This window comes from Oreochromis aureus, linkage group 19, assembly GCF_013358895.1.
Source record: "Oreochromis aureus strain Israel breed Guangdong linkage group 19, ZZ_aureus, whole genome shotgun sequence".
NCBI lineage: Eukaryota > Metazoa > Chordata > Actinopteri > Cichliformes > Cichlidae > Oreochromis > Oreochromis aureus.
The window spans coordinates 4,420,610-4,446,128 of NC_052960.1; the positions used below are offsets into that span (position 1 = coordinate 4,420,610).

At 38.6% G+C, this 25,519-nt stretch overlaps 2 protein-coding genes across 2 annotated transcripts; both read right to left on the reverse strand.

The window, feature by feature from the left end:
- Positions 1-718: 718 nt before the first annotated feature.
- gnmt (glycine N-methyltransferase) lies at positions 719-11,001 on the reverse strand. The gene is made up of 6 exons (XM_031728128.2): positions 10,654-11,001; positions 8,270-8,397; positions 7,291-7,404; positions 6,617-6,759; positions 3,566-3,687; positions 719-2,424 (listed from the first exon to the last, which is right to left on the reverse strand). Exons 1-6 carry the CDS (start codon positions 10,860-10,862, stop codon positions 2,253-2,255), a joined length of 888 nt encoding a protein of 295 aa, XP_031583988.1. The 5' UTR covers positions 10,863-11,001; the 3' UTR covers positions 719-2,252.
- Positions 11,002-15,259: 4,258 nt separating this feature from the next.
- LOC116311099 (complement component C1q receptor-like) lies at positions 15,260-20,771 on the reverse strand. The gene has a single exon (XM_031728129.2). The coding sequence runs from the start codon at positions 20,390-20,392 to the stop codon at positions 18,689-18,691; it is 1,704 nt and encodes a 567-aa protein (XP_031583989.1). The 5' UTR covers positions 20,393-20,771; the 3' UTR covers positions 15,260-18,688.
- Positions 20,772-25,519: the final 4,748 nt, after the last annotated feature.

A 25,519-nucleotide genomic window follows, 5' to 3' on the forward strand; every position in this document is an offset into this window, starting at 1 on the left:
GGCTTAAATTGGGCAAATGTACAACAGAAGAAGGAAAAAAAGAATCAAGTTATTGCAATGGCCCAGTCAAAGTCCAGACTTTACCCTGTTCCAAGTGCTGTGTTTGAACTTAGAGCTGTGTGTGAATAAAACCTGCAAACCTCAGTGAGCTGAAGAAACTGTAAATGAGAGTGGGCTTAAATTTCTCCACAACTAAATGACAGACTGAGAAATTCATACAGAAGGCAATTATTTCAGCGTATTACTGAAAGTGTCTACAATACACAGAATCACTGTGTGTACTTGTATTATTTTTTTTTTTCACATGAAAAGAGACATTTATGGTCTCCAAAAGACCTGTCAGATGATTCTGGTGATGCAAGTTTCACGTGAGCTGGTTGGTTATTTATTCATTTTTTTTAGTGAAATGTCTTACCAGCTATTGAAGGGATTGATGTATTTAGTTTAGGTATTCATGTTCCAGCAATTATCTGATTACGCCTACATTTATCTCCAGTCTTGGAGGATTTTTTTTAAAAAAGAAAAAAACTCAATCAAATCAAACTCACACTCAAAGGTAGATTCTGTTCAAAGAACCAGTTCATGCTAATTATTATTTGCAAGGCTAATGAAATCCCCGTCAGCCTTCACTAAACTTCGTACTTGTGTTACATGTTACACTAGCAAACATCAAACTTTTAGCATTTTCCTAAAAATATTGTGCAAACAAACAGCAGTGCTTATTTGAAACATTTTTATTTTATGGCAAAAGATTTCAATAATCATGCAGGACATGAATTTTTATAAAATGTTTAACACCTTCTTAACATCTAATGTTGCTTTCAAACTAATCATGAACTTTGCATACCGTACATTTTGTCCTACAGGAAGTACTAGCACAATATCACGAAGCACTGAGGCAGAGATGTGAGAATATTTCAGTTCACTGTGGTCGAACTCCTTTTGCATTCAAGTGAAAATGGCACTAGTGAGTTTGCAAAAATACAGAAAAAAAATATTTACACCTGGATAATACAGCAGTGTAAATTATTCTTCCATAATGTTTTCCACCGTTATCTACTGTGCAGGGTTTTCTTACTTTACATGAGAGAACAGTTACATATTCTTAAATATCTTTGGTTGATAAGCAGGTTAGGCATTCAGTAATAATCTTATTACTTTAATGTCATCTTTCTGTTTGATGACGTGGTTCAATTAGTCGGGGCTTCAGGTTTTATTGTCGTTTCATGTTCGCTGATGCTCAGTACTGGCCTGATTCATGTTCATTAACGGCAGTTTCCACACAATTTAAAGGCATTCTGTCTAAAAGCACAAAACTTAAATTACTACAGCAAAGTCTTTTCAGGTATGAGAGGCTTTACTGTAACGACCCTTCAAAGAAGATCAAATCTGATCTAACGGGCAGGTGAGGTCTTCCTGTATAAGTTGAGGTGATTCACAGTTATTACTCATCGTTCTCTTGGGTTTACCCGAATTCAGATCTTCAGTCTGTGCCTGTCAAAGGCTGGCTTCAACCTGAAGAAAGGCAACAGGCCAAAAATGGCTACATTTTCTTTCCAGGTTGAAAATACATTTAAAAACATCAGGCCACTGTAATCAAAGCAACAGATGTGTTATCTGTGTTTTTTTAAGACGAAAGTGGTAAACTTACAAAATATAGTCATCTAAGAATACATCTTTGTACGTTATTGGCAACAACGAGCATGAAGATTACCACAAATGTACAGCACCATTTTGAAACGTGTTCAAAGAGGCGGGATGTAGAGAGCAGCCCAAAAAGATGAAAGCATGAATGCACACTGGAGGAAAACTACCAGACATGGGCAAAGCAATGGTCCGACACATTTTCAATACATCTTTAAAAAAAAAAAAGTAGCTTTTTTTTAAACAACAAACTGTGTTTTAAGTCAAATGAATGAACATTATCGACTAGCAGAGCCAATGAGTCCTGGCAGCTCAAATGCCTAAAAGATAAGTTTCTTTATGTACTCTTAATTTAAAGCTACAGGGGGAAAAAACAAAAACTGCTTTAAAGCAACATTTTTTTTTTTTCATAGTCAACACTGATTTCAGTAACCATGTCACAAAGTGTGTTGCGATATTTTTGAAAGAAAGCTAAAATACTTTACAGCAGGATTCTAGTTTTAATCTGGAGGACTAATAAACTGGGACTTTTTAAGCAGGGATGTTTTTCCCTCCTTCCTGCAAGCACTGTGTGCACATCAGTATCAAGGTGGCTCCTGGTGTTCCTCTTAGGCCTTTTTCTTACAGACGTGGATGAAGTAGCATGGAGCCTGAGACTGGCCCGGCACGTAAGTCTTGAAATCGCCGTAAACGCTGTGCTCCAGTTTGCCGTTGAAGGCCTCGTTCAGCAGACCTCTGAAGCTGTCCAGGCGGTGAGGGTAGTAGGACAAACGGAATTTACTGGAGGACACAAACAGAGCAAAACACCAGAGTTACTGAAGTTTTGCAGTATTCATTAGATTTCAGCTCAGCTTCAGTTTCAACTGTGATACTTGTGATAACACTACTGCAGACCATTTGTCCTTGATTTCAGGAATGCAGTGCAGTTTAATAGCTGTTATTGTGTCTGAGGACGGAGCCCAGTGACCTCGACTGTAAAATCATTTACACGTCATGAATGATGTTTATAAAGCCCGATGAGGGTTAGGATTATTCATTGCTCTATGTGGACAAAGGGTGCGCTCTTCTGTTGCTATGGTGATCTATATACTGTATATACAAAGGGGGTGACAACACTGGCATGGTGTGCTGACTAATATGGTGGCATGACCAGTAACCAAGGTTACCCTAAACTAAGACTAAAGATTTTAGTTGACCAAAATAAAAATAACATTTTTGATTAAAATTAATACTTGCTTAAATGACTTTGAGCTTAGAAAATTAAAGATAACAAAAGAAAATATAGACAAAATATCCTTAGTTGTAGTATCTGTTCATTTGATTACAGTTTGCCTGATGAGTCGTGATGGATGTCTCAAGACTGTAAATAAACTGCTTTCAAAAAGTCATGTTTTTACTCATGTACCAATTGTCCTAAATCTTTCCTCTGACATAGGCCCTCCATACAACAATCATAACACTGAAACTAATAAAAATCAAACGAAAACTATACATTTTAAAATCATTGAAAAGAAACTGAACTCAAAATAAAGTCAAAATGAAATAAACAGAAAAACTAATTAGAAAATGCAAAACTACAATAATCCTGCTGATAACATTTAAACACCCATCTAAAGCGAATATAATACAATTTTTTTTATTTTTTTATTTTTTAGCATCTTAATAAAGTATTGTTACGGTTTTCGGCTGGAAAGCAAAAATATTCAAGGCAATGTAAACCTAAAGATTTGAGATGCAGTAAAAGCTGCATTTAATGCATACAAGACATGAAATTGTAGATGCTATAATGACGAATTTATAACTTACTGTCCAGATCTACCAGTTAGAATAGGTCTCCCATAAAAGGATGAAGATATAATGTATGAAGTGTGAGCTCAGTCTCCTATCATGAGCTCTGCAGCAGCATCAGAGCCTGACTCACCTAACTTCAGGCAGGTTCTGGAGGGTGGCCTGTGGCACTTGGATGGTGTAATCGAGAGTGATCATATGTGGCTTACTGTTGACCCACAACACTGAGGTGGTGATGTCCTGAGTTAGGTCACTCTGCAACACACACACACACACACACACACACACACACACACACACACACACACACACACACACACACACACACACACACACACACACACACACACACACACACACACACACACACACACACACACACACACACTCTATTTATCCTCTTTTTCTTCTATGATGTCCAAACAGAGCCTGAACAGAAGAGACTGATGAAAGGGTAAAAAAATTTGGTTGGTTCAGAGTTGGAGCACAAGAGCACACTCGGGGATTATGAAGGCATCAGAAGCTGATTTTCGCCAACTTGCAATTGTTGACGTAGTATTTATATTAAGGCCTTCCAGCTGGATACTTCCTGCTTTGGCTGGATTAAAGAATATGGACGTTGTTTTTAATGCAAACATCTTGAATCAAATATGGTTCCCTTCAGTCATGACCTGCTGTTGTGTCTTCCGCACATCTCATATCTGAGCTCATTCCAAATGCAAGCCTGGCTGGTTGTCTGAATTATGTGAACACAGGGTTGAAAAAAGGGGATGAGACAGAAAAAGAAAAAAAAAAAACCCATCATACATGCAATCTATACAGAAAAGTCCACTTAATGTGCACACTCGATGCTACGTGTACTTTCAGTCATATTGTTTCCCATCTTCCCAAAGGGCTTTTTACTCATTATTCCTGACTTCATCCGTTTTTTTGCCCCATTTGCCAAAATGATATGAAAACCCAAACACATTTCCTTCTGTTTCTCCTGCACCAGTTTTAGTGAAAATCTCACAATATCCGTCAGGCTCCGTGTGGGGATTTAAGTCTTAAAGCCAGCTGCTGCTAGGGATGGCGTAAATAAACCATTCTTAAACAATACTGTCTGTCCCACTACTACTCGCAAAGCAATAAAAGACCAGATTGTGCTGAGAATTAAGATTAAAAACAGGCTTCTTTGTGCCATCCATACTGATGGCTGAAGAATGGCTTCAAACTTCAGATTCTCTTTTTGGGCAGAGCGATAAGTCCAAAACTTATGATCCTGTATGACAATAAAATAAGGATGATATTTGAGATAAAGCCAATAGATAGATAACTGCACGTTTGTATGATTAATTCACATTTAGCAAAGTATAAAAGACAGATGTAGCTTCAGGCCCTGAAAAGTGAAGCCAATACATTTTGTGGCTGCAAAATGACTTCTGGCCCTGTAAAAGTCTGAGAAAACAAATTTCAGGTCTGACCTCGGTAAATTATTTTCTGCTGAGTTTATGGATTCAATTTTAATCACAGAGTTGTATTTTTAAAAAATAAAAATAAATAAATAAATTAAATAAAAATTAGCAAATTTTGTTCATTCTAAAAATGTGCACACACATGTGATTTACAAGTTATTAGTCAATAATTGTGTGGTTTCACAGTCAGATCTGCTCATCACTCTTCACATTTCAAAGCAACAGGATGCCGATGGCAAAAATGCTCGTCTCAAGGCTTCAAAGTGGGAAATTGGACGGGTGACGTCCAGTAGCTACGTCCATCTTTTATACTGTTGAAGGATATAATCAGCCATTTCCAGGTCCAAATGTTCCATAATTTCCAAGAATAAACCAGCAGTTAGACACCACAAGAGCTCAGCCAGCGTAGGAAGGGGCAAATCAATATTTGGAGATTTAAAAATCTCATATTCAGATGCATAAACAGATTCTCTAGTATTTACTACATGTAGTCATTTATTTACTCGTTTATCTTCTGCCCAAGTCTTCTTAGATCAGCTGATAGTTGTGCTGCCCAAGCTGGTGTTGCCAAAAGGAATTTAGAGAGCCCTCTGGTGGACAAACTATGCAATATCAACACTCCTATGATGGCTAAAGGGTGTCCCTCTAATTTTTCCTTTACCTTTTAAATTTTAATTTAAGGGCTGTACAGGTTCCAGCAAATATATGACAGGAGTGATTTAACGGCTGGTCTAAACGCTGATGCTCAGATCACCAAAAGGCTAATATTGGCCAACCGATAAAGTGGTCAAGCTCTAGACACCACTGAGTAAGAAATAGACCCAGTTCTTTGAACTTGAATAAACTAAACAGTGTATCTGTTCTCAGAGATTTTACAATCAAACATACCGCCATCCTTGAAAAGAGAATAAATGACTAAAACAAAAACGGCAGCAGAGAGAACATCTGATCACCCCAGCCTCAACACAAGGCTAATAATTCATATGTTGCTGTGTGCTTTGGGTTCGTACCCAAAAATTACAATCCTAAGCTTCTCTATACCAGTCTCTAGAGCGAAATCCAGGAAGTGATTTACCAAAGGATTAAAAACAGAGGGGCACCGAGTCCAATTTTCTTGGCTGAGTCCATTTTTTTTTTTTTTTTTTAATTTTACCCGTTGAAACAGATTTTTGCTGATTCTGATTTTCTCTCCATGAACTATAAGAGCATATACAAGCAAAAATCAACTTTTCTTCAATGTAAAATAATATTTTAAAATTAAATTTAAATATTTTAAACTGTTCAATTGCCATAAGCCTGCAGTACCTTGGAAAGAGCTATGAAAAACTGACTAAAATGCAGTGCTGTGCACCGACTGTTACCTGATGTATTTTACCTTTCCAAACAAAGTAGGTGTCGTGAGGCTGAAGGCTGTAGTTTCCACCATCAGTTCTCTTTTTTTTTTTTTTTTTTTTTTAAACCAAGCACAGATTCAAAAATTAAATTTAAAATGTGAATATCAGTGTTATATAACAGGATGTCCCAAACTGGAGAAGTCGATCAGGCACTGAAACAAATACTGTTGCAAGCATTTAAGACATGAATACATAATTAGAACTGCTCAGTATGCATCTCTGACAATTCAGCATTATCTAAATAAGGCTAATGCTTCTGTATTTACACTGTTATGCAATTATGTTGTAAAAAGAATAATCACTGCAGTAAATCCAATATTGGTATATGTTTAGTACCTTGTAGTAGATGTTCTTGCCTTGTGGAGCACGCCCGGTCTCCAGGATGTAGTCATAGTTGCGGTGGTCAATGATGAGGATCCCACCTGGTCTGACCATACTGGCGATGTTGTGAAGGGCCAACTTTTGGTCACTCTGGTCCCCTAACAGCAGCAACAGCACGATTGAGTGCATAAATAAGAGATCGAATTGGCAGCTAAACGCATAGTAACAAACTGTGGAAGGCAAAGGTGTGTGCATCGATTCAAGGAGATGTTTGATTTCAGTTATGGGTACAGGAGTAATCATATTGCAATTTTAAGTCACATCATCATTCTGACAAGGCAAAAATTATTTGGACACATTTTTTTTCCCACAAATGCATGTCTCTCATAATCTCTCATAATCTGTGGGACAAAGGTTGTGGGATAAATCGTTTCAGACAGATCCTGTATGGGCTTGCCATGCCTCCACACCCTGCTGCAGTGAAGTGAAAGGGCACTCCAGGGCACTGCAACATCATCGCTGGGTGTGTTCAGAGGTGCACCCACACAGGCTGGTATGAGCCTGGTATAAACTTAAACTCTAATGGCTACGTTTGCCAAGTCCAGGCATAATGAGATGTTTTGAAAGGCCCAGAGGAAAAGCCCTTAATCTCACCCACAAAATTAACAACACTTTTATTATTTGTGTACCTTTAAAGTCTGGTAAGTGGGCAAATGAGTTGCCGAGGCAGATAACTGCATCAAAGCCATCTCCTGGTTTCTGAATGTCTTCTGATAAAGTCAGCCAGTTGGCCTCTTCAATCACTGAAGACGAGAAAGAAAAGAGCAGAACATGAGGTAACCAGAGGAAATGTAGATATCCACCACAAACATGCGCGCACTTTCCAACAGTTTAAGACAAATAAAACAACTGAGAGTGCTGCCCACACACAGGGCTTTATTGGGATCAACCCAAGCATGGCAGCCAATGCAAAACAAACACCACACAGTCTTTCTGTTTTATTACTATAAGAAGGTCCGTGACTAAACGTCATACTGATTGCTTAGCTTTTCAACTTTAAGCTTACCCTGCCATCACTTCCACTGATGTTGCTCTGTTGATGAACTTAACTTTATGTTAGGATGCAAATTCTCTGACGAATGCTTCATTTGTGTCACTTCTTCAATTCTTTCACTAAAATATTTTTGGCAACTCATTTTAGGTTATTTTCCATTGATTCATGAGAGATCAATTTACTAGTTAACAATCCCCTATCAACTCGCCCTGGCCCTTATCTCATGCTTTAACTACCAGTTGGCTCACTGGCTTCAATATCCTTCAGCTGCTTCCCTGGAGAGGATCTCATCCCACGACTGGAGCTGCTCCAGCTCAACTTGTACTGCAGCTAGACTCTGTAGTCCTTGTTCTGCTCTAATATTCCACTTGGGGATCAGAACCTGCAGCATGTGCTGCTCTGCAGAGGTCACAGAGACAGCAGGGAAGAACAAGGACTGCTGTCTCCAGCTGTGGTCCAAGATGGTGGACTTTGAGCTAATGGTGAGGACGAGAGGCTCACAAAGAGACTGTCACAAAATGCTTGGCAAATATGATTTGATTACTGACACAAATAGAATCTAAATCTGTGGAACTGACCGATTCAGTAAATATATATATTTTTAATTTTCATACCCCACTGGTCAAAAGCTGGTTCTTTTCTCCTGTCCCATCTCGCCTTCAGTGCATACTTGAGCATTTTGTCGCTGGCATCCACACTCACCAAATTAAACCCCTCCTCCACCAACATAATGGAGTCAATCCTGGAAAACAAAATCCATGAATACGTTTAAAAACAACAACCGACCTGTGAGGATCATGATTTGGTGCAGTAGGTGTGTTTTGATTTTGAGGGTAATCCCTGCTGTCATCTTCCCCTGAAAAAACAGTTTGATCAAGTCTGAGTGCGAGTGTGTGTTTGCTGCGACTGCACTACATGTGGTTTAGTAGTAGGTTGATAAGCTTATCGTCACACTACAGACAGGAATTGTAACCTTGTCACAGGTAAGGAGAGATGATTTGTATGGTAGCGAGAAGCTACTACTGTTTTGAAAACCTGACAGGAAAACGTGATCGCGGGCCAAACCACAGCCTGAATAGATGCTACTGACTGACTTTCAAAAATGTTTTCTCTGCTATTTATGAGTTAATAATAAACAATAGAGACGTGTTTCAGTGCAACAGGGGAGGGATTCAATAGACAATAGTGCAGAAATCATTAACATCTACCGGGTAACTGCAAGATAATAGATAACAGCAAAACAAAGTTTATGTAAAAAGAACAGCCAGTTTTCCAGTTTTGGATTAAACAAAGTCTTAGGCTAAAAGCAAATTCATATCTTTTAGTTTTCATCTTGGCATCAAATCTCAAAGGACTCGATGCCTCTACAAGAGGGATCAACACCATTTCCTCTAAAAGATGGCCCTTTTATTTGGTTCAACTGTGAGTCTGGTGACTGTGAAGGCCTCAACTTAACAGATCCAGCATAATCCTTAAGGTATGAGTCAGGGATTCATGGTTTCCCTTTAATTTGTCTGTATGCCTATCCATTCTGCAGTTATACATAAGACTTCCTGCTTCAACCTATGGAATCCTAAATTAAAAAACTCTCACAGGTTCAGCTGAAGGTGATGACGATCCACAGCCTGCAGCTTCTTCTCAGAATTAGAAAGCACCACAAACACACTCTGGCTGCCAAAAATAGCTATTTGTAACCGTGATCCACGAGGAATATGTTTACTTCGAGGCTGCTGCACTACTGAGGCGCACCACTACTAGGGAATGGGGTCAGAATCAATGTGCTGGGGTGCTCCACACCGTAGGAAGACAACCATGCGGCCTGAGATGTGGAGCTGAGTTATTATGGAGATGACTGCAGTTCTGACATGAACATTATAAGCTCTGTAATGTTGATTAGCAGCTGAAATGAGTGCTAAGTGATGAGCAAAGAAAAAAAGGTACATTTATGATAAACATCAAACAATAAAATGGTTAGAATGCATCTCCAGTGAAAATTCACCATGAGAAAAACAACAGCTGAGGTGACGTATATGGTCTGCTTGTCTGTGCTTGGGCAATGGCCTTGCTGCTGTGTGAGAGCAAAGTCAGAGTATCAAGGGAGATAAAAAGACTGCAGGAAACCAGACAAAACTCCTTTCAGCTACCCAGCACTAGTTTATCACCCACTGACCTACCAAGTGCAAGTTTACGGTTCGCTTGTGTTTAGTTTGCTTTAGAAACAGGAAATTTAAATGGACAACACTTGCTACTTCAAGCTTGTGTCACAGACATATTACACCTCTGTAACTGAATCACATTTAACCAGCATGTGTAAACCCGCTGTGTCTACACCAGACCAGTGCAGGAGGCAGGACGTGGCTCAGGATCAGGTGCAACTCTGCACTTTCATTCATTATTCTGTGGCTTAATCCGGATTTTGTCCCGAGTTAAAAAGGGTCAGTGAGTTGAAATTCCACAAAAGTCAAACTCACTTGAACGGCTATAAAGTTGGGTACACATACAAAAAGGCCTATGTGAGCTGAAATCACTTTATTTTTACCCACATATCTATCAAGAACAGCAAAGAAGCAAACACCAGCATCACTATCAGCTACTCCTACACAACTCTGTTCTGAAGCTGCACAATCACTGTGAATCACACAAGAGTCACACCTTCTCACAAATTTGAAAAGCAATAATGTCGTCTGAATCGGCACGATTTATGGCGTCATCAGCAGCTGCTCACCTGCTGTATCATTGTGAGTTCAGGTTTTTGTTTGGCATATGCAGTTTAAATCAAAGTTTAACCATTAACAAAAGCGTGCTCGGGATACTTGGATAAAGCCGTATTTAAGATTTTGTTATGGAAATTTCATAACGTTTTGGCTTATGTTTTTTATATTTGATTATATTTATAGATACATACTAAGTCGAACGATTTTTAAGTGGATTTTGATGAAGCAGAGCTGAAGCCCCTGTCAGACGTGCTAATAAGACTGCTAATTTGACCTGACATTACCCTGTTCCGCAGGCTACATCCAGCACACTCCGCACCCCGTGCTGCTTCAGCAGGGACACCACCCAGCTCCTGTACTCCTGCGTCCTGCTCTTCGTGTCTCCGATGTACAGCTGCCACACTTTCGCTGCTTTGCCATCGGCGTATTGATCAGGAAGACCTTCGGCTGCCACACCGAGAGACCGGGTCCTAAACACGCTGTCGACCGACATACTGCTGCCCGTACCTGTACCTCTACCTGAGTGTCTGTTTGAGCGGACAAACAAGTTTGGACTATTTTAACTGGGTGAGGAAACACGCTACCTCTCTGACAGGTATGCTTGCCACATGCTAGCCGAGATGTTATTATTTATATGAACAACCTAAGACAGAAACTTTAACCCAATGACACGCCGTCGAGCACCGCCGCCTACTTTCTGATTGGATAACCTAAGGGGAGCCCGCCCCTTTTCTGTTTAGCATTGGAATACGTCACTCGAGTGAAGCTTTGCTAGGTTGCTAATTTTTCCCCTTGAGCTAACCTTCCAGGATAAGTTCCACACTGTATTCCATCAAAATTAAATTAAATACCTCAACACGTGCATATTAAAGTTAAAATTAAGTTATGTTTGACGTTAGAGGAGAAGTATTTATTTAAGTATAATGTTAAAATAAAGTAGAGCTCACGAAGCCCATTACCTGTAAGGTTTTACTCAGGGAATATAATCCCACCAACAGTGGCACAGAGGACTCGCCCCCTTTAACATTTCATCATCTATCGTTTGATCATGCTGTTTGGACGCATTGCTTGCGAAACATGCATAGTAAGAGGTTTTTGCAAAATTAAAATCCTAATAATTTCATTTTTTAACAATGAAATGCACAGTGCTGCAGTAGTTAAGTGCACAGGGTGTAATGTAGGTGAACAATGTGATTTAAAAAAAAAAAAGATGGAATAAAATCATCTCAGGACTCTTAGGCACTTTTCGTGCCTTTCCAAACAAAGTGAACTCCTCCTGCTGTGATTGGCGGATTTAGTTCTGTAGGACCCATATTTACTGGTAGAGGTGAGGTCATGTCAGCTACAACCAGTGCGAGCTAGGTAAGGTTTGCAACTTCCAGTTTTTTCAGAACTGCACTACTACCTTATGGGTTGTTCACGCACACATACACACTTACTACTTTCAAAAATCCAGATCTGACTTCGAACACAGGCATAGTTATGTAATTCAGCCTAAGCAGGAGTTGGCAAGAACGCACAGGAAGTCACATATTAATGCACCTTTGGTCTAGTCTGCCAAAAAGACATTCCTTCCTGTGGTTGTTTTGATGATGGTGGTGGAGAACAAAATGACTCACTGCGAAGGACACAGGACATGATTCAGATCATTTTTATCCTCGCTGACACGTCATGACATTTGCATGTGGGCATTGTCATGGTTGATCATAAAGTAAATCACTAAGGCTACGTTCACACTGCAGGTCTTAATGCTCAATTCCGATTTTTTGATCAAATCCGATTTTTTTTGTCTGCTTGTTCACACTACAAATAAAATGCGACAGCAGATTAAACAATATTGTTTGACTGATGGCCCTTAATATAAAGACTTCGGACTTTACGTTTCCCAATTTTTGCTTTAAGTTATTTTGTTATTTACATAATAATGTAAATAACCTAATAATTATCGTTATTGCTGTTTTAGAGGAGCGGTGCTTCAAAGGATAGCTGCAGATTTCTGTCAGAATCTGCAGATTATACAGTACAAATAAAATGTTCACGTTGTCTTCCCAACAGTTTCACTGACATCTACACTGGATGGCCAGGAAGCGTTCGCGATGTCTTCTCGGGCGCTTCTCCGGTGCTGATAATTGGCGCCTGTCTTGTGTCAGTGACGTAAAAGACGGATTTAATGCGACATGACCGTTCAAACAGCAGTCGCCTTCTAAAACATCGGATATGTATCGGATTCAGTACCACATACGAAAGTGACCCAGATCGGATTTGAAAATATCGGATTTGTGCCGTTCACACTGTCATACCATGATCGGATATGGGTCGCATAGGGTTAAAAAAAAAAAAAAAAAAAAAATTCGGATTTGATGCGCTTTCGCCTGCCGTGTGTACGTAGCCTTAGGCTTTATATTAAGGGCCATCAGTCAAACAATAATGTTTGCTCTGGGTCTAAACAGAGCGCGTTGTGTGTGACATCTTCTTTTGCTCATGCGGGCCGCTTTGAGCGTTCACACTAGAGCGCGTTTGCTGTCGCATTTTATTTGTAGTGTGAACAAGCAGACAAAAAAATCGGATTTGATCAAAAAATCGGAATTGAGCATTAAGACCTGCAGTGTGAACGTAGCCTAAGAGCAACCTTGTAGCATTTTGTATAATCTTTGCTTCTAAAAGAATAAATGGACCTAAATCATGGCCAGAAATTGCACCCCAAAGCTTAACAGAATGAGCAAACAGTGGTTTAGTTTTTGCTTTAATTTGTCACCTGCCCGTATACACAGTCACTGAAAAGATAAGTGATGATCAAAGTTCCAGTCTGAGTACACACAGATATATGTGTGTGTGTGTGATATATGAGAGAGAGACTCTAATACAGTTTGTTGAATGTATGCGTTAAATTAATCATTGTATCCCTTCTGAAGTATTGCGTCAATGCTGTTGTTACAACTTGAAACAGGAAGTGAGTGCTGTGAAGTTCAGAGATTAGTCAGATGGCGGAACAGATGAAAGGCGGAAGAAAACGGTTACATTTCAACGTGTTGTTTTCAGTAGGACCGTGATTGACACCACTTCCAGCGCAGAGCCAAACTTTGCTGGAAATCACCTCCTATCAATCAAATCAAATTTAAGATTGACACAGTTACTGCCAATTTGTCGGCTGCACATCATGTGAATCTTTTATTCCACCACATCCCAAAGGTGCTCTGTTTGACTGAGATCTGGTGAATGTGGATGCCATTTGAGTACAGCGAACACAAGTCATGTTCAAGAAACTAGTGAGATGATTAAAAGTTTTTGGTATGTGGTGTTATCCTACTGGAAGGAGCCATCAGAAGTGGGGTACACTGTGCTCATAAAGAGATGGACATGGTCAACAGTATTCAGGCAAATGTGGAAACAAATGTTGCAGCAGAAACAGAGTCCGGAGACCGGCTGATGGGTTGTTGAAGCGACCTGGAAATTTCCCTTGGAGCTCTGACATCAAAGGATTTTTAGCCAGTAAACTGCCGCTCGCTGGATATTTTCATTTTTTCACATATATATCATCTGTAAACTCTGGATATGGTTGTGTTCTAAAATCCCAGCAGATCAGCAGTTTCTGAAATACTCACACCAGCTCGTCTGGCACCAACAACCGTGTCACTTTCAGAGCCACGTAAACAACCTTCCTTCTCTTTACTGATGCTCAATTTGAACTTCAGCAGGTTGTCTTGACCATGTATACATGCCTAGGTGCAATGAGTTGCTCAATTCTGATTGACTGATCAGACATTGTTAGTGACGAGTAGCTCAACAAGTGTACTTAAAGTAGCCAGTGAGCGCGAACAGATGAAAAAAATGGGACAAATAATTTTTTGCTAAATAAAATTGAAAGAAAAACACAAGTCCGATAATTTATTGATCAATACACCTACAACGATGTCCATGTCTCTTTATTTATACAGCACGTTTCATTACATGTTGCTTAAGAAAAATACATTTTAAAAAATGTAGGTGTACAGTGTCTTAAGGCCATAAAAACAAAATAATAATTAATATTAGAGAGATTTTATATTTTAAAACAGTTGTTACTAATGCTATGTTATTAGAAGATACAGCTTAAGTAATTCTGTTTCTGTTGGAACAAACTGTAATTTCCCAAATTACAATTTGACTCAGTTCTGACTGCCTTCCCATACTTTTTCAGCACTTTGTTCTTGAGGACAGTAGATGGTGCTATAAGAGCAAATATGAATGAACTCACACTTGAACATGACACATAACTGACCATAAAATTACCTCAAAAAAAGACCTGAAATAAAAGTATACACATGTCATATCTTTAAAACTCATTTGCAAGCAGTTAAATGTACAAATATGAATGATTATAGAAAAAGGTCAGCATGAACATATTTATACATATGCTGTACGTGAAGTACACAAGTATGTTAAGGAGTGTAAAAATTGTTTGATTACTTTTTGAATACTCTGTACCATTTTATATGCTGCTATATTATATGTTCAAGCATTAATCAGTTCATAAAGATGTTTCGAAAACTGCTTTTGGAAGAATACAAAACTGATAAAGTTGATGACTGATAGTGTGTATATATAACTATGCCAAATTGTATCTGAATTATAGCTATCAGTGTAGCTATCTTTATACTTGTCTTTCATTCCTTATTGTGTGGGATAAGTGATGAGGGGAAGTTGGGGTAACACTGAATATGGTGATTCAATAGAGTGAGCGTGGGGTAGGGATGAATAAGTATGTAACATACTTCTTCCTACTCCATTTCAGACTTAACGGTTGTCATTTCATGTAATTTAGATTCTGTTCATTTTATTTTAACTTTTGTTTTTGTCTGAGAACATGTGTGTGTATGTACATATATATTCGTATTTGTACATGTAAATGTGTGTGTGTGTGTGTGTGTGTGTGTGTGTGTGTGTGTGTGTATTGGTTTGTTGTATATGTCTGAAATAAAGATGATGTTGTAGTAGTAGTAGTAGTAACAAGAACAAGAGCACATTGGTTTTCCTTCATATAAGCTCGGAAATTATGTAATAAAATAAAGGTGTAAACCTCCTAAAATGATAGCTGTTAAAATGTTTCATATATCAAAATGTAGTTCTCACTTTTCTTGTTTTCCAAAAGGAAAAATGAGATGTGAAACATTTGGAATTCTTTACGTTCATCTATACATCTGGCCAGTTGTTCATCTAACCTACAATCCTTTCTGACTAAAAACACACAAATTAAAGCATGATTAATGACTATAGGCTCAGCCTGCTGGTCAGGCTTCTGAGAAAGAAAATATGACTGGAGCTAATAGTTGGAGGCCAGTCGGTAATTGGAGGTGTAGGTTAGAGCTACTTTGACTGGTTAAGCCATTTAAACATTTAGCGTCTTCTGCTCCCAGTGATGTGGACCACACCTTTAGGTTCATGAGTGTACCATTAAATAATTAGGAGACAACACCCAAGAATACCCAAGTCTACGATAAACAACAAAGAGCCAGAGGACTCTGTCATTTTGGGGTAATGATTAAGTCACAACATTGTTGCGATTAGAATTTTCTCTTTGCCTGTAACGCTTAACTACATAAAACCTGATGACAAAAATAGATCCAATGACAACAACGACCACAATCAAAATCCACAGAAAGTGCACCCCAGGAACAGAAGAAGCCTTCAGTGTATTGTTGCTGATGGGTGGTTTGACAAACGCTACAACGGGAGGAGTTGTGACTGGACCTTCATTAGGGTCCTCACAAAAGTTACCGTCAACCTTTAGAAAGCCTTCAGGACATATGTCATAGCCAGCCTCTTGTATACTAGGGCATCTTTTTTGTGCACAGTGTGGTTTGCACTGCCTGGGGTCTTTGTTGTCTGGTATATATTGTTCGAAACATGAGCATGTGTAACCCCCCTTAAAATCCTCACAGTTCTGCTCACATGGTCCAGATGAACAGCCTTTATAGCTTTGAAAAAAGGTTGGATGCGATACTTCTTGTCCATGGCATACATCTTGGAGCTCAACTTTGCACATAAACCCATCAGCTTTATCCGAGCACGGTCTCTCTGTCCATTTTTCATCACTTGAAAGTGATGCGCAGTGTGGAGAGCAGAGTTGAATGTGGTTATTCCAAGATGGAAGAAAGGTGATGCCCGGTCTGCCAGATATCCACTTATAGCCTCTCAGTGGAGCTGAGAGGTTGCTGCAAGCACCAGCTGGTAAATGCAGCCCGATCCAGTAGTTCCCAAACAATTCCTGGCTCAGAATGTCAAACAACCTCTTATCACTCTTAGAGCACAACTGCAGAAGTTCTCCTTTCCTGTCATGGCAGGCCTCTTCAGCTGTTTTAAAATCCACTTCACCTTGGTTTAGAGTTATGCAGTCAGGTTTGCCATAGTGACTGCAAACGGCCCTGCAGTGGCCAGGCTGCTTTATATCCAATCCTTTTCCAAGAGTCAGTAAAACCATCAGAATAGTCATACTCATCCTAAGCACAGGCACTCTCGTCTGCAAGCAGGCCATGCTGTCTCATAGTGGAGTACAAAAGGTTGCCTGTGTTAAATGATGGGGATTTTCCAGTCTTTGTGCCACTGCGGAAACAGGGTCTCTCAGGAAGGAAATGAGATAAACACATTTTTTTTTTTCTTTAAGCAGGACCAACAGCAACAAAATGAAGAACAATGTATAGATATACTAAATATATGCACAGGACTCTTATATAAACTGCCAAACAAATACAAGTACTTGCCTAAAATCAAGATTCACAATTCTATACCAAAATTTGAGCCGGCACACTGGACCTCTGAGAAGTCAGGAATTAATCAAGCAGAACACTGAACCACTAAATTATTTTTTTTCAGGAATGTAAGGTTTAATTTGGCATCCTAATCAAAAACAGTAATGTCTTTAAAATAAATCCATGGATAATAACAATAATATTAAATTAAATTTAAATTTGATTCAAATACTAGCAAATTAATCTTTACAAAAACATAAACAATGATTCTGGTAATAGAATGGGCTTCATGAATTGTAGTGCTATCTATATATGTAAAATAAGAACAACAGATAGCACAGTCCACATATATATATTTTATTAAAAAACACAGCAAAAAACGCAAACAATTCGTTTTAGATTTTATACTTACAGTATATCAGTTGACACCAGTTTCATCTTTACATTATGGCGTGTAGATGTGGAACTCCAATCAAAAAGACTCATTTGTTGGTGTGTACAAGTACAACATGTCATTGTCAGAGACTAAATATGTTCACTTAAAGGTACTTCTTGTTCAACAAAACAAGAAAATTACCAGCATATTTAAACATTTTGAAAGGCACCTTTTGTTTTTTATTATAGTCTGAGTCTGCCCTGTTTTAGCAGGATGGAGTTTAATAATATCTTTAAAAAGGCTGAAATGTGTTGTGCTGAACTCTGGGCAGGTCAAAATAACTCGCTGTACTATCACGTGGTCCAAATGAGAGTTTACAGCCAGAGCCTATTACAACTTCAGTTCATATCGCTGCAACACAGTACAAAAGCTTTGACCTTTGAAGCTCTTTTAAACAATGTTTTTGTTTTGTTTTTTTCAAAAAGTACCTTTAAGTTCTTAAGAATACTTGTGAGGTATACTCTCTGGAGAATATACGTGTTAGTCCACTTTTTACTTGTAGATTATGTTATATTTTAGCCAGCTCAAACAGCAAAGTACCACTAACATTTTAATGCACCAGTACTATTGATCATATTATACAAATAATATCTCTTAAGTACTTTTACTTTGATACTTGTGTATTTTTTTTCTTTTTTCTTTTTATATTTGGGGCACAGGTTGTAGAGTGATAAGTAAATGGTCAAATGATCATTTTCTGTGATATTAAAGCTAAAGGTCCTCTTTTGTCTTCATATTACACAGGCACATTCTCAGGACAGGAGGTAATAGCAGGATTATACACAAAAGCATAAAATATTGTCACAAACAAACGAAGAAAAGTGTCTGATCTTAACATTAAATGACATTTTTTACGGCAAATACTGGTAACTTTCTCATAGGTAAAGATATTTACATTGCCTCAGACTATTAACAGTGCAATAAAAACAGTTGTTACACATCCTTCATAATCTCTACAGCATATTATGCACTTCCACTTAACACTCATTTACTTTTCTATTTTTTTCCCCATTATGACTCTACTCTTATTCAAATACTATTTGATGGACAATGAAGTTTTCTGATTTGCATTTTGATATGTAGTGTAATCACAGGAGATTGCAAGAATTGCATAAATAAACATAATAACTCTAGTCAGTCTTTTCTGTCACTAAATGATCATGGGTCATCAGTCAAGATGGACTCGTATAGTTTCTCTAAACGTGGATCCAAGCCAGATGACACCCAGCAGTAGCCATCTGCAGTGGTGTTCTTCTTCATTTCTTTTTTAGAGCGAGTGCATCGAAAAATTGCAAAAAACAAAGTAATTGCAATCAACACGACAAGAGGAATAACTGAACCGAGGACGCAGATTATCACCCTGGAATTGATTGTCTTGGCGAAACTCGTGGCCACGGTTGTGTTGCTCGGTGGATCCTTGTTTGTAACGTTCTCCGGGTCTGGAATGGGTGAATCTGTTTGAGGGTACGGGTGCTCAGTTGTAGTTCTGGTAAAGGACTCTGTAAAGTTTTCTTGTGTTTTCTCATAAGATGAGTAATCTGATGAGGTTAACGGTGCAAAGGTGACATTTGGAGCATAAGTGGTTCCATCATTCTTCAGGTGTGTGCACATGAAGCTTCCTACAGTATTTACACACTTAAACTCAGCCCCTGAACAGCTGTTAGTCACACATTCATTAATGTCGTCACATGAATGGCCATCTTCAGATAAAGCAAAGCCTTCCTTGCAAAAGCAAGAGAACGATCCGGCGTTATTCAAGCAGATGTGCTCACATTTCCTTTGTGCACACTCATCAACATCGCTGCATTTGCCATCCATCATTTTGTAGCCGACTTTGCAGGCACACTTATAACTGCCATGTGTGTTTATGCACAGGTCATCCTTACAAGCCTGTGATTGGCACTCATCAATGTCAGAGCAGTTGCGTTGGTTTTCGTGCAGTTCGAAGCCAACTGGACATTTGCAGAAATATCCCGACTCGCTCATTACACACTGATGCTCACAGGTGTCAGGATTGCACAAGTCTTTAATCCTGCAGCGGAGTCCATCTTTTTCCAATTCATAACCTTCTTTGCAATAGCATCGAATTTCATCTGCATCCTGATGGCACGAATGTTCACATCCACCATTGCTGATTTCACAATTTCGCTTTCCTGTTTTGCAAAAGGGGCCCAGGTTAGTCCACCCGTAGGTATGGTTAACAGCGTTGCACACAGAGATGTGATCCTCCTGATCGCTACACCGAATTATAGCAAAAGTTCCATGAGGAAATGACTTCAGTTGACTTTTAAGTGGGTCTTGTGAGAAAGGTACTGTGTAAGCTATTTCCCCAGGCCCCAGTAGAGCCAAAGGTTCACACATCCCCTTAAAATAAAACTTGCATGCATAAAAAGCTTTACGTTTTTTGCAAGGGACAGCAGTCCATTTCAGGTGATTCTCACTTGAAAAGTTGTAATCAATATTTACACATCTCTCTGCTAAGCATGTGGAGGCAGGTTCTTCTTTCCAGTTGGAGTAGTGGGATTCCTCATTTCCAGATACCCATTTAAATCCTCGGAGTGGCTGGTCAGCAAATACACAGTCGGTTTCTTTGAGTTTTAATCCAATCCAAAATTCAAGCAGCGTCCCATGTCGTTGACTTTTTATTAATGAGAGAAGTGAGCGCAGCACATCCTCTTCTTTTCGATCTCTTATCGTCATCAAATATCCTCCTCTTTTGTCACAGTCTTTTTTGGCCTTGTTAAACTTCTCTTTCTTCATGTGTGCAGTGAAGCAGGCATTAGAGGTGCACAGCGTTTCATGTTCAAACCCTGATAAACCTTCGAAGCTGTTGATGAGCGGCAGGACAAGAAGCCACAACATAATGGCCACGAAGATCAGCAGAATGTTTGCTATCCAAAGGGTTCCTGGGAGTTTTAGGGTAAAAAGAGACCAAGTGGTTGCCCATTCGTAGCCAAAGAACAAGTGTGTTTCTCAAAGCAACATTCAGACTCCAGTATCCTGTTTGCAAAACTAAAGACGGAAATCATGTTTAGCAGCAGTTAATAGCTCTTTCTTACTCCCATGCTGACTGGTTCCGTTTCGAGGAAGAAAACAATGAAAGGCTCTTGAGTGTTTTGACTGGTTATCCAGATGTCTCCGGCCCCAGCAGAGTTCAAGTTTTTTAAGCAGACTCCCAATTGTTGTGCCTTTCAATATATGAACATGGAGCGGTCAGATTCATGGAGGGGACTGTGCCATTACAAATAGGTGCCCTGGATGGACACAATAGCTGCCACAGGAAGTGAACCCGTGAACTTTGCCACTCTGTCGCCACGGCTGACATTCACCTCATTATTTACTATAATGATGTTAATATCGCAGTCATCTTAAACCATCAGTATTTTATTAACGTGTAATCAAAAATAACTTTTTGGAGGGCAAGTACAGAAGACCTTTGCGGGCCTTCATGTGAATACAGACATTTCCTGTATTTGTTTAAATACAGGAAGTGCCCCGACTTCAATCACAGGAAAGAGACACCCATCTCCACCCTCTGAGTGCACACTGGCACATAAATAGTGTCTACTTCAAACAAAACCGTGCAGATAAATTCTTCTAAGTCTATTTAAAATATTATTACTATCAGGTTAATCACCGCCTGTCTACTTTGGTGTAGGAAATTCAAATAACTATATTTAACCAAACTGGGTGAATCTACGAAACTGGTGGCTTTAGTGACTTGATGTGGATCAGAAAACAAATGTAAATCTTTTCTGATGTGATCTGACTTAGTAATTCTCACACTTTATAGAAAACTGCCTTAACATCAATATTTAAGCTGTTATGTGCAATATTTTCTGAAGCGGGTCCTACTTCGAATTCAACCCAGTCATGAGCTTTTGTAATTCAGCAGTTTGTATTTAAAGTAAGTTTCTGGTTATATTCTTGCAGGTACTTTCAGTTTAGATTTCAAATTTGGAATAAAGGTACCGTAAATACGTCAAACACAATTTATTTGGATAAAATATTTTCCAATTTTAAATAAAAACATGTAAAAATTTTGTTCAATATTCTGAGAACCTATATGAAAAATATAATTTGGGATTGTTGACCTGAGGTCAGTTACAGCTGTGAATACACTCAAAAGACTTGCAACTTTTTTTTTTACAGCCGTAATTAAAACACTGTAAACAGACATGGAGTTTTTATGGTTTCATCTACTTTTTAGGTCATAGGTGTGTTTAGACCCTTTATCAGGGTGCTCAAGCACTTCTAAATTTCATCACAGCACTGCTAAAAATAACTCTAGGAAAAAGTAGTAATGATAATGTATATTAATATTATTTTCTGACATTGTTTTCTAATCTTATTTTACTGTTTTGCCCATATTTTTTTTTGACACATTTTCCGGCAAGCCAGTAATAGTAGGATTATATTTTCAGCTACTAATTAATAGCAGAAAGTAGTGTTGTTAAATGATAGTGCTTTAAGTTTTCCGCTACATCCTGGCAGCTTTCTCTCAGTCGAAGATATTTACACCGTCTCAGACACTTAACAACTCATAAAGACAAAGTAAAAACATGCATTCCTGTGGGACGAAAAACTGTGGGCCAGATGTATCCTGTTTACTTTGCTAACGAACTTGGCTGGAGTCCAAAATATATTGTGCAAGAACATTTAGTCTGGCACAATGTACATAAGGTCAGGGCAAAATCAGTTTAATGAAGTCAAAAGAGCTTTCTGGAGAGGCTGACGCACACGTCGGAGGAAGAGTATGAAAACATTTCTAAAGTGTTAAGTGTTCTCAATATTAATGTCACGGAAGGCGTTCCGAGTGAAGGATATGATTAATAACAAAGCGGTCACTAACAAACCTTCAGAATCCAGTGGTGGGAAAACTTGGGCATGTCAGCAGTTAGTTAGAGCAGCTAAACAGAGAACACTCCGAGTAAAATGTAAGTCCATATGTGGAGTCTGCCATTTAAAAAGTCAGAGTGTGAGGAAACAACAGGCTTCTTCATGACTTGCATAAAATCATGACAGCAGGTGCTGACAGCATGGCACAGTTTTGTTTGTGAAGGGAGGTTGGTAACTCGGGTTATTTACTTTTACAGGAACCATGACCTATATTGACACTATTTCTTGGGTTGACAGCACATTTGTCCTATTATCCTCCATTATCTCCTGCTAAGCAAAGGCTTAACTGTAAGTAAGAAAGTATTTGAGAACCAGAATGACTCTCCATGTCATCTGTGGTATTGGCTAAACTTCCATCCTCGATCAAATCAAACAAAGCCTATAATGGATAAACTGTACCAGGTGATAAAAGACGGTAGAAACTTGCCCCAAAACATCTGAATGCAACTTCAGTACCCACTAGCTCCTGAAATGTTGGCAGATAGGAATATTCTTTTGTTTTTCACTAAATGTACAAAATAAAAGAATAAATGAAATATTCAGTGAGCAATTTTTTTTTTTTTTTATTCATTCAAAAATGCAATTTCCAGATCTGCATATTAGGCAACTGTAGCCGAGGCATGTTCACACTGACTGACAGTCATAGATTCATTGCACCTGTCAGGGCAGAGCAAACTGAGCTTTGAGGTGGTGACCTGCTGGAACCTCTACTCAGGAATCTGTGCAAGGTAAGTTTATACTTATTCTAGGGAAAATGTGATGACAGCTGTGGTTGCTAAAGAAACACAGCAAACACATGAAGTTCTTCGGAATTAGGAGCGCTAAAGGAGACACGAGCAAAACAGGTGAGTATGTTTTCAACTATTTGTGATCAAACATTTAATTTAAGGTTAACGGAACAGTTGCAATTCAAGTGCCACCTTTATTCTGAGACAGTTACAAATAAGGAAGAGCTGGTTAGGTTTTGCCTTTAATTTCAAATCTTTTATTGCCCTTTTATCTTATTTAGAAAATTAGTCAGTGTGTTTGTTTGAAGGCAGGAAATTACCCAACGTCACCACTGGAACATTATCCCCTCCACCAGCCTCCAAGCTCACTTATACAATTACTGTATTGTAATTACAGGGAGGAATTAAAAACACACAACTTTGACCTGAAATTCAAGTTCAATTACATTTTGAAAACACAATAGAAAACATAACCTATGTAAACCTTTTGTTTATCAATGACTTAGCTTGCTGAGGGCTCTGCAACGACCACGTCACCTTTGATGTTCAGTCAAAAATTAGCAGCCATAAGGAAGTTCCTAATCCTGCACTGGGACATCAAGCGGCAGTCACGGAGGAGTTTGCAAACTGTAGGCACGATCCACAACATTTAAGATTATGATGTTGAAGGAAGTGCAGTTTTCATATGCTTTGCCTGCTGATGTCACAATAATGTGCATTGCATTTGTCATAGTCTCCTTATAGTCTGTAGGCGATTAAAGCATTAATGACCTTTTCTAGTTTTGCACAATATGGGTTAGCCATCACACTGGGTCATAGCAGCACTGCTCCACTTCAGTGAAGTCAAAGTGAATGGAGTACATGTTAAAATATTTGAGTAAAATTATTTTTCCTCCACCAAAGACACTTTTTTTGTGTATTATCACATAGCTTCTGATAAACCAGGAGTGTTTAATGTATGATTTTAGGTCCATGTCTTTACAGAACCTTCTCTTGTGATCACCATTTCCTTTATTGCCCTCTACTGGCTTCTATCAGAAATGTCCAGGTCTCTAGCTAGAGTCTAATTAGATATTGTTAATTTACAGTGAAGATGCCGTCAGTGACACCTGTTAACTGAGAGAGAATCAACAAAAACAACAGAATGGCCTCCGAAGTCAACAGCCTATAAAGCCTTTTGTTGTTGTTGTTGTTGTTGTTGTTGTTAGCATGTCCAAATAACAGTAAAGAGATTAATGATCGCTTCTGGGAACACTTTAAAGAGAAGTGGTACCAGTTTGACAGGAAATAGCTCATAAAATCAGACCATGGCCTGATGACTGATGAATGTAAGATCAACATGAGTAAAACAGAATAATTCTAAGAAGATTTTGATGTTTTTTCAGGTTTATGAACACCTATTGTGTGTTTGAATGAAATATTCTGCTTTGGTTCCTCTGGTTCAAGACGTTTGAAAGCCCACAGTCTTTGTGTGTTTACTTTTCTAACGTCAAACTGATGTTGTAGCTTAAAAAATATGATTTTCCTTGACTGGTATTAGAGTTCTCATACAGGACTGTTGAAAGCATGCACAGATTTTTGAACTGATATTTTTAGATATCTTTTTTTGACTTCATGTTTTAGAAGCTCTCAGTTTTAAAATGTGGGTAGAGTGGTCTTCATGGACCGCTGCGTATCAAACATAAACAAAAACAGAATTTAATGAAATGACTAGGAATTTGGAGACAAGCTTGGCCATGCTGCAGTATCTCTATTAATCTCGCTCGCTTGTTGTTTAGTGTGAACAAAACAAACTCAAACTCATTGCATTACGCAAACCTATTACAATAACAAACTATTATAAAATGAGCTCCACCCACAGATGTCTTGATGCTTCAGAAGAAGTCATGAGGGGTGAAATGTTTCTCCCATGTCTGGGATGAATAGAATCAACTTTTTGGGATATAGCCGTAGAACAGAGTAGCTACACAAATAATGAATCATTTTGGCACTGCCAGCTAGCTACTATCACAAAAACCTTGTGTCATCTGGTTTTCCATTAGTTTTCTCTCTTTTCCCTTTTAGGTGGCTAATTATATTTTCCTGTTTGATTAAAGTCCTCGTTATCTGTTAGTGCAGTTACCAAACATGTGTTTCTCTGTGTAAACATAACAGTGCATCACATTCAGTTACTACTGCGATGCTAATAATCAACAATAAAATGAGTAAAAATAACAGTTTCAGTATGGGTTTTTATGAGGGCCTTTTTATTACTGTCTATTCTACTCCTATGTCTTCTAACTAGATAGGAAATTCACCATTACCTTATTTTTAATTAATAAACTATTTACTTGGGAATGGGTTGATTTTGTTTGATAATTTG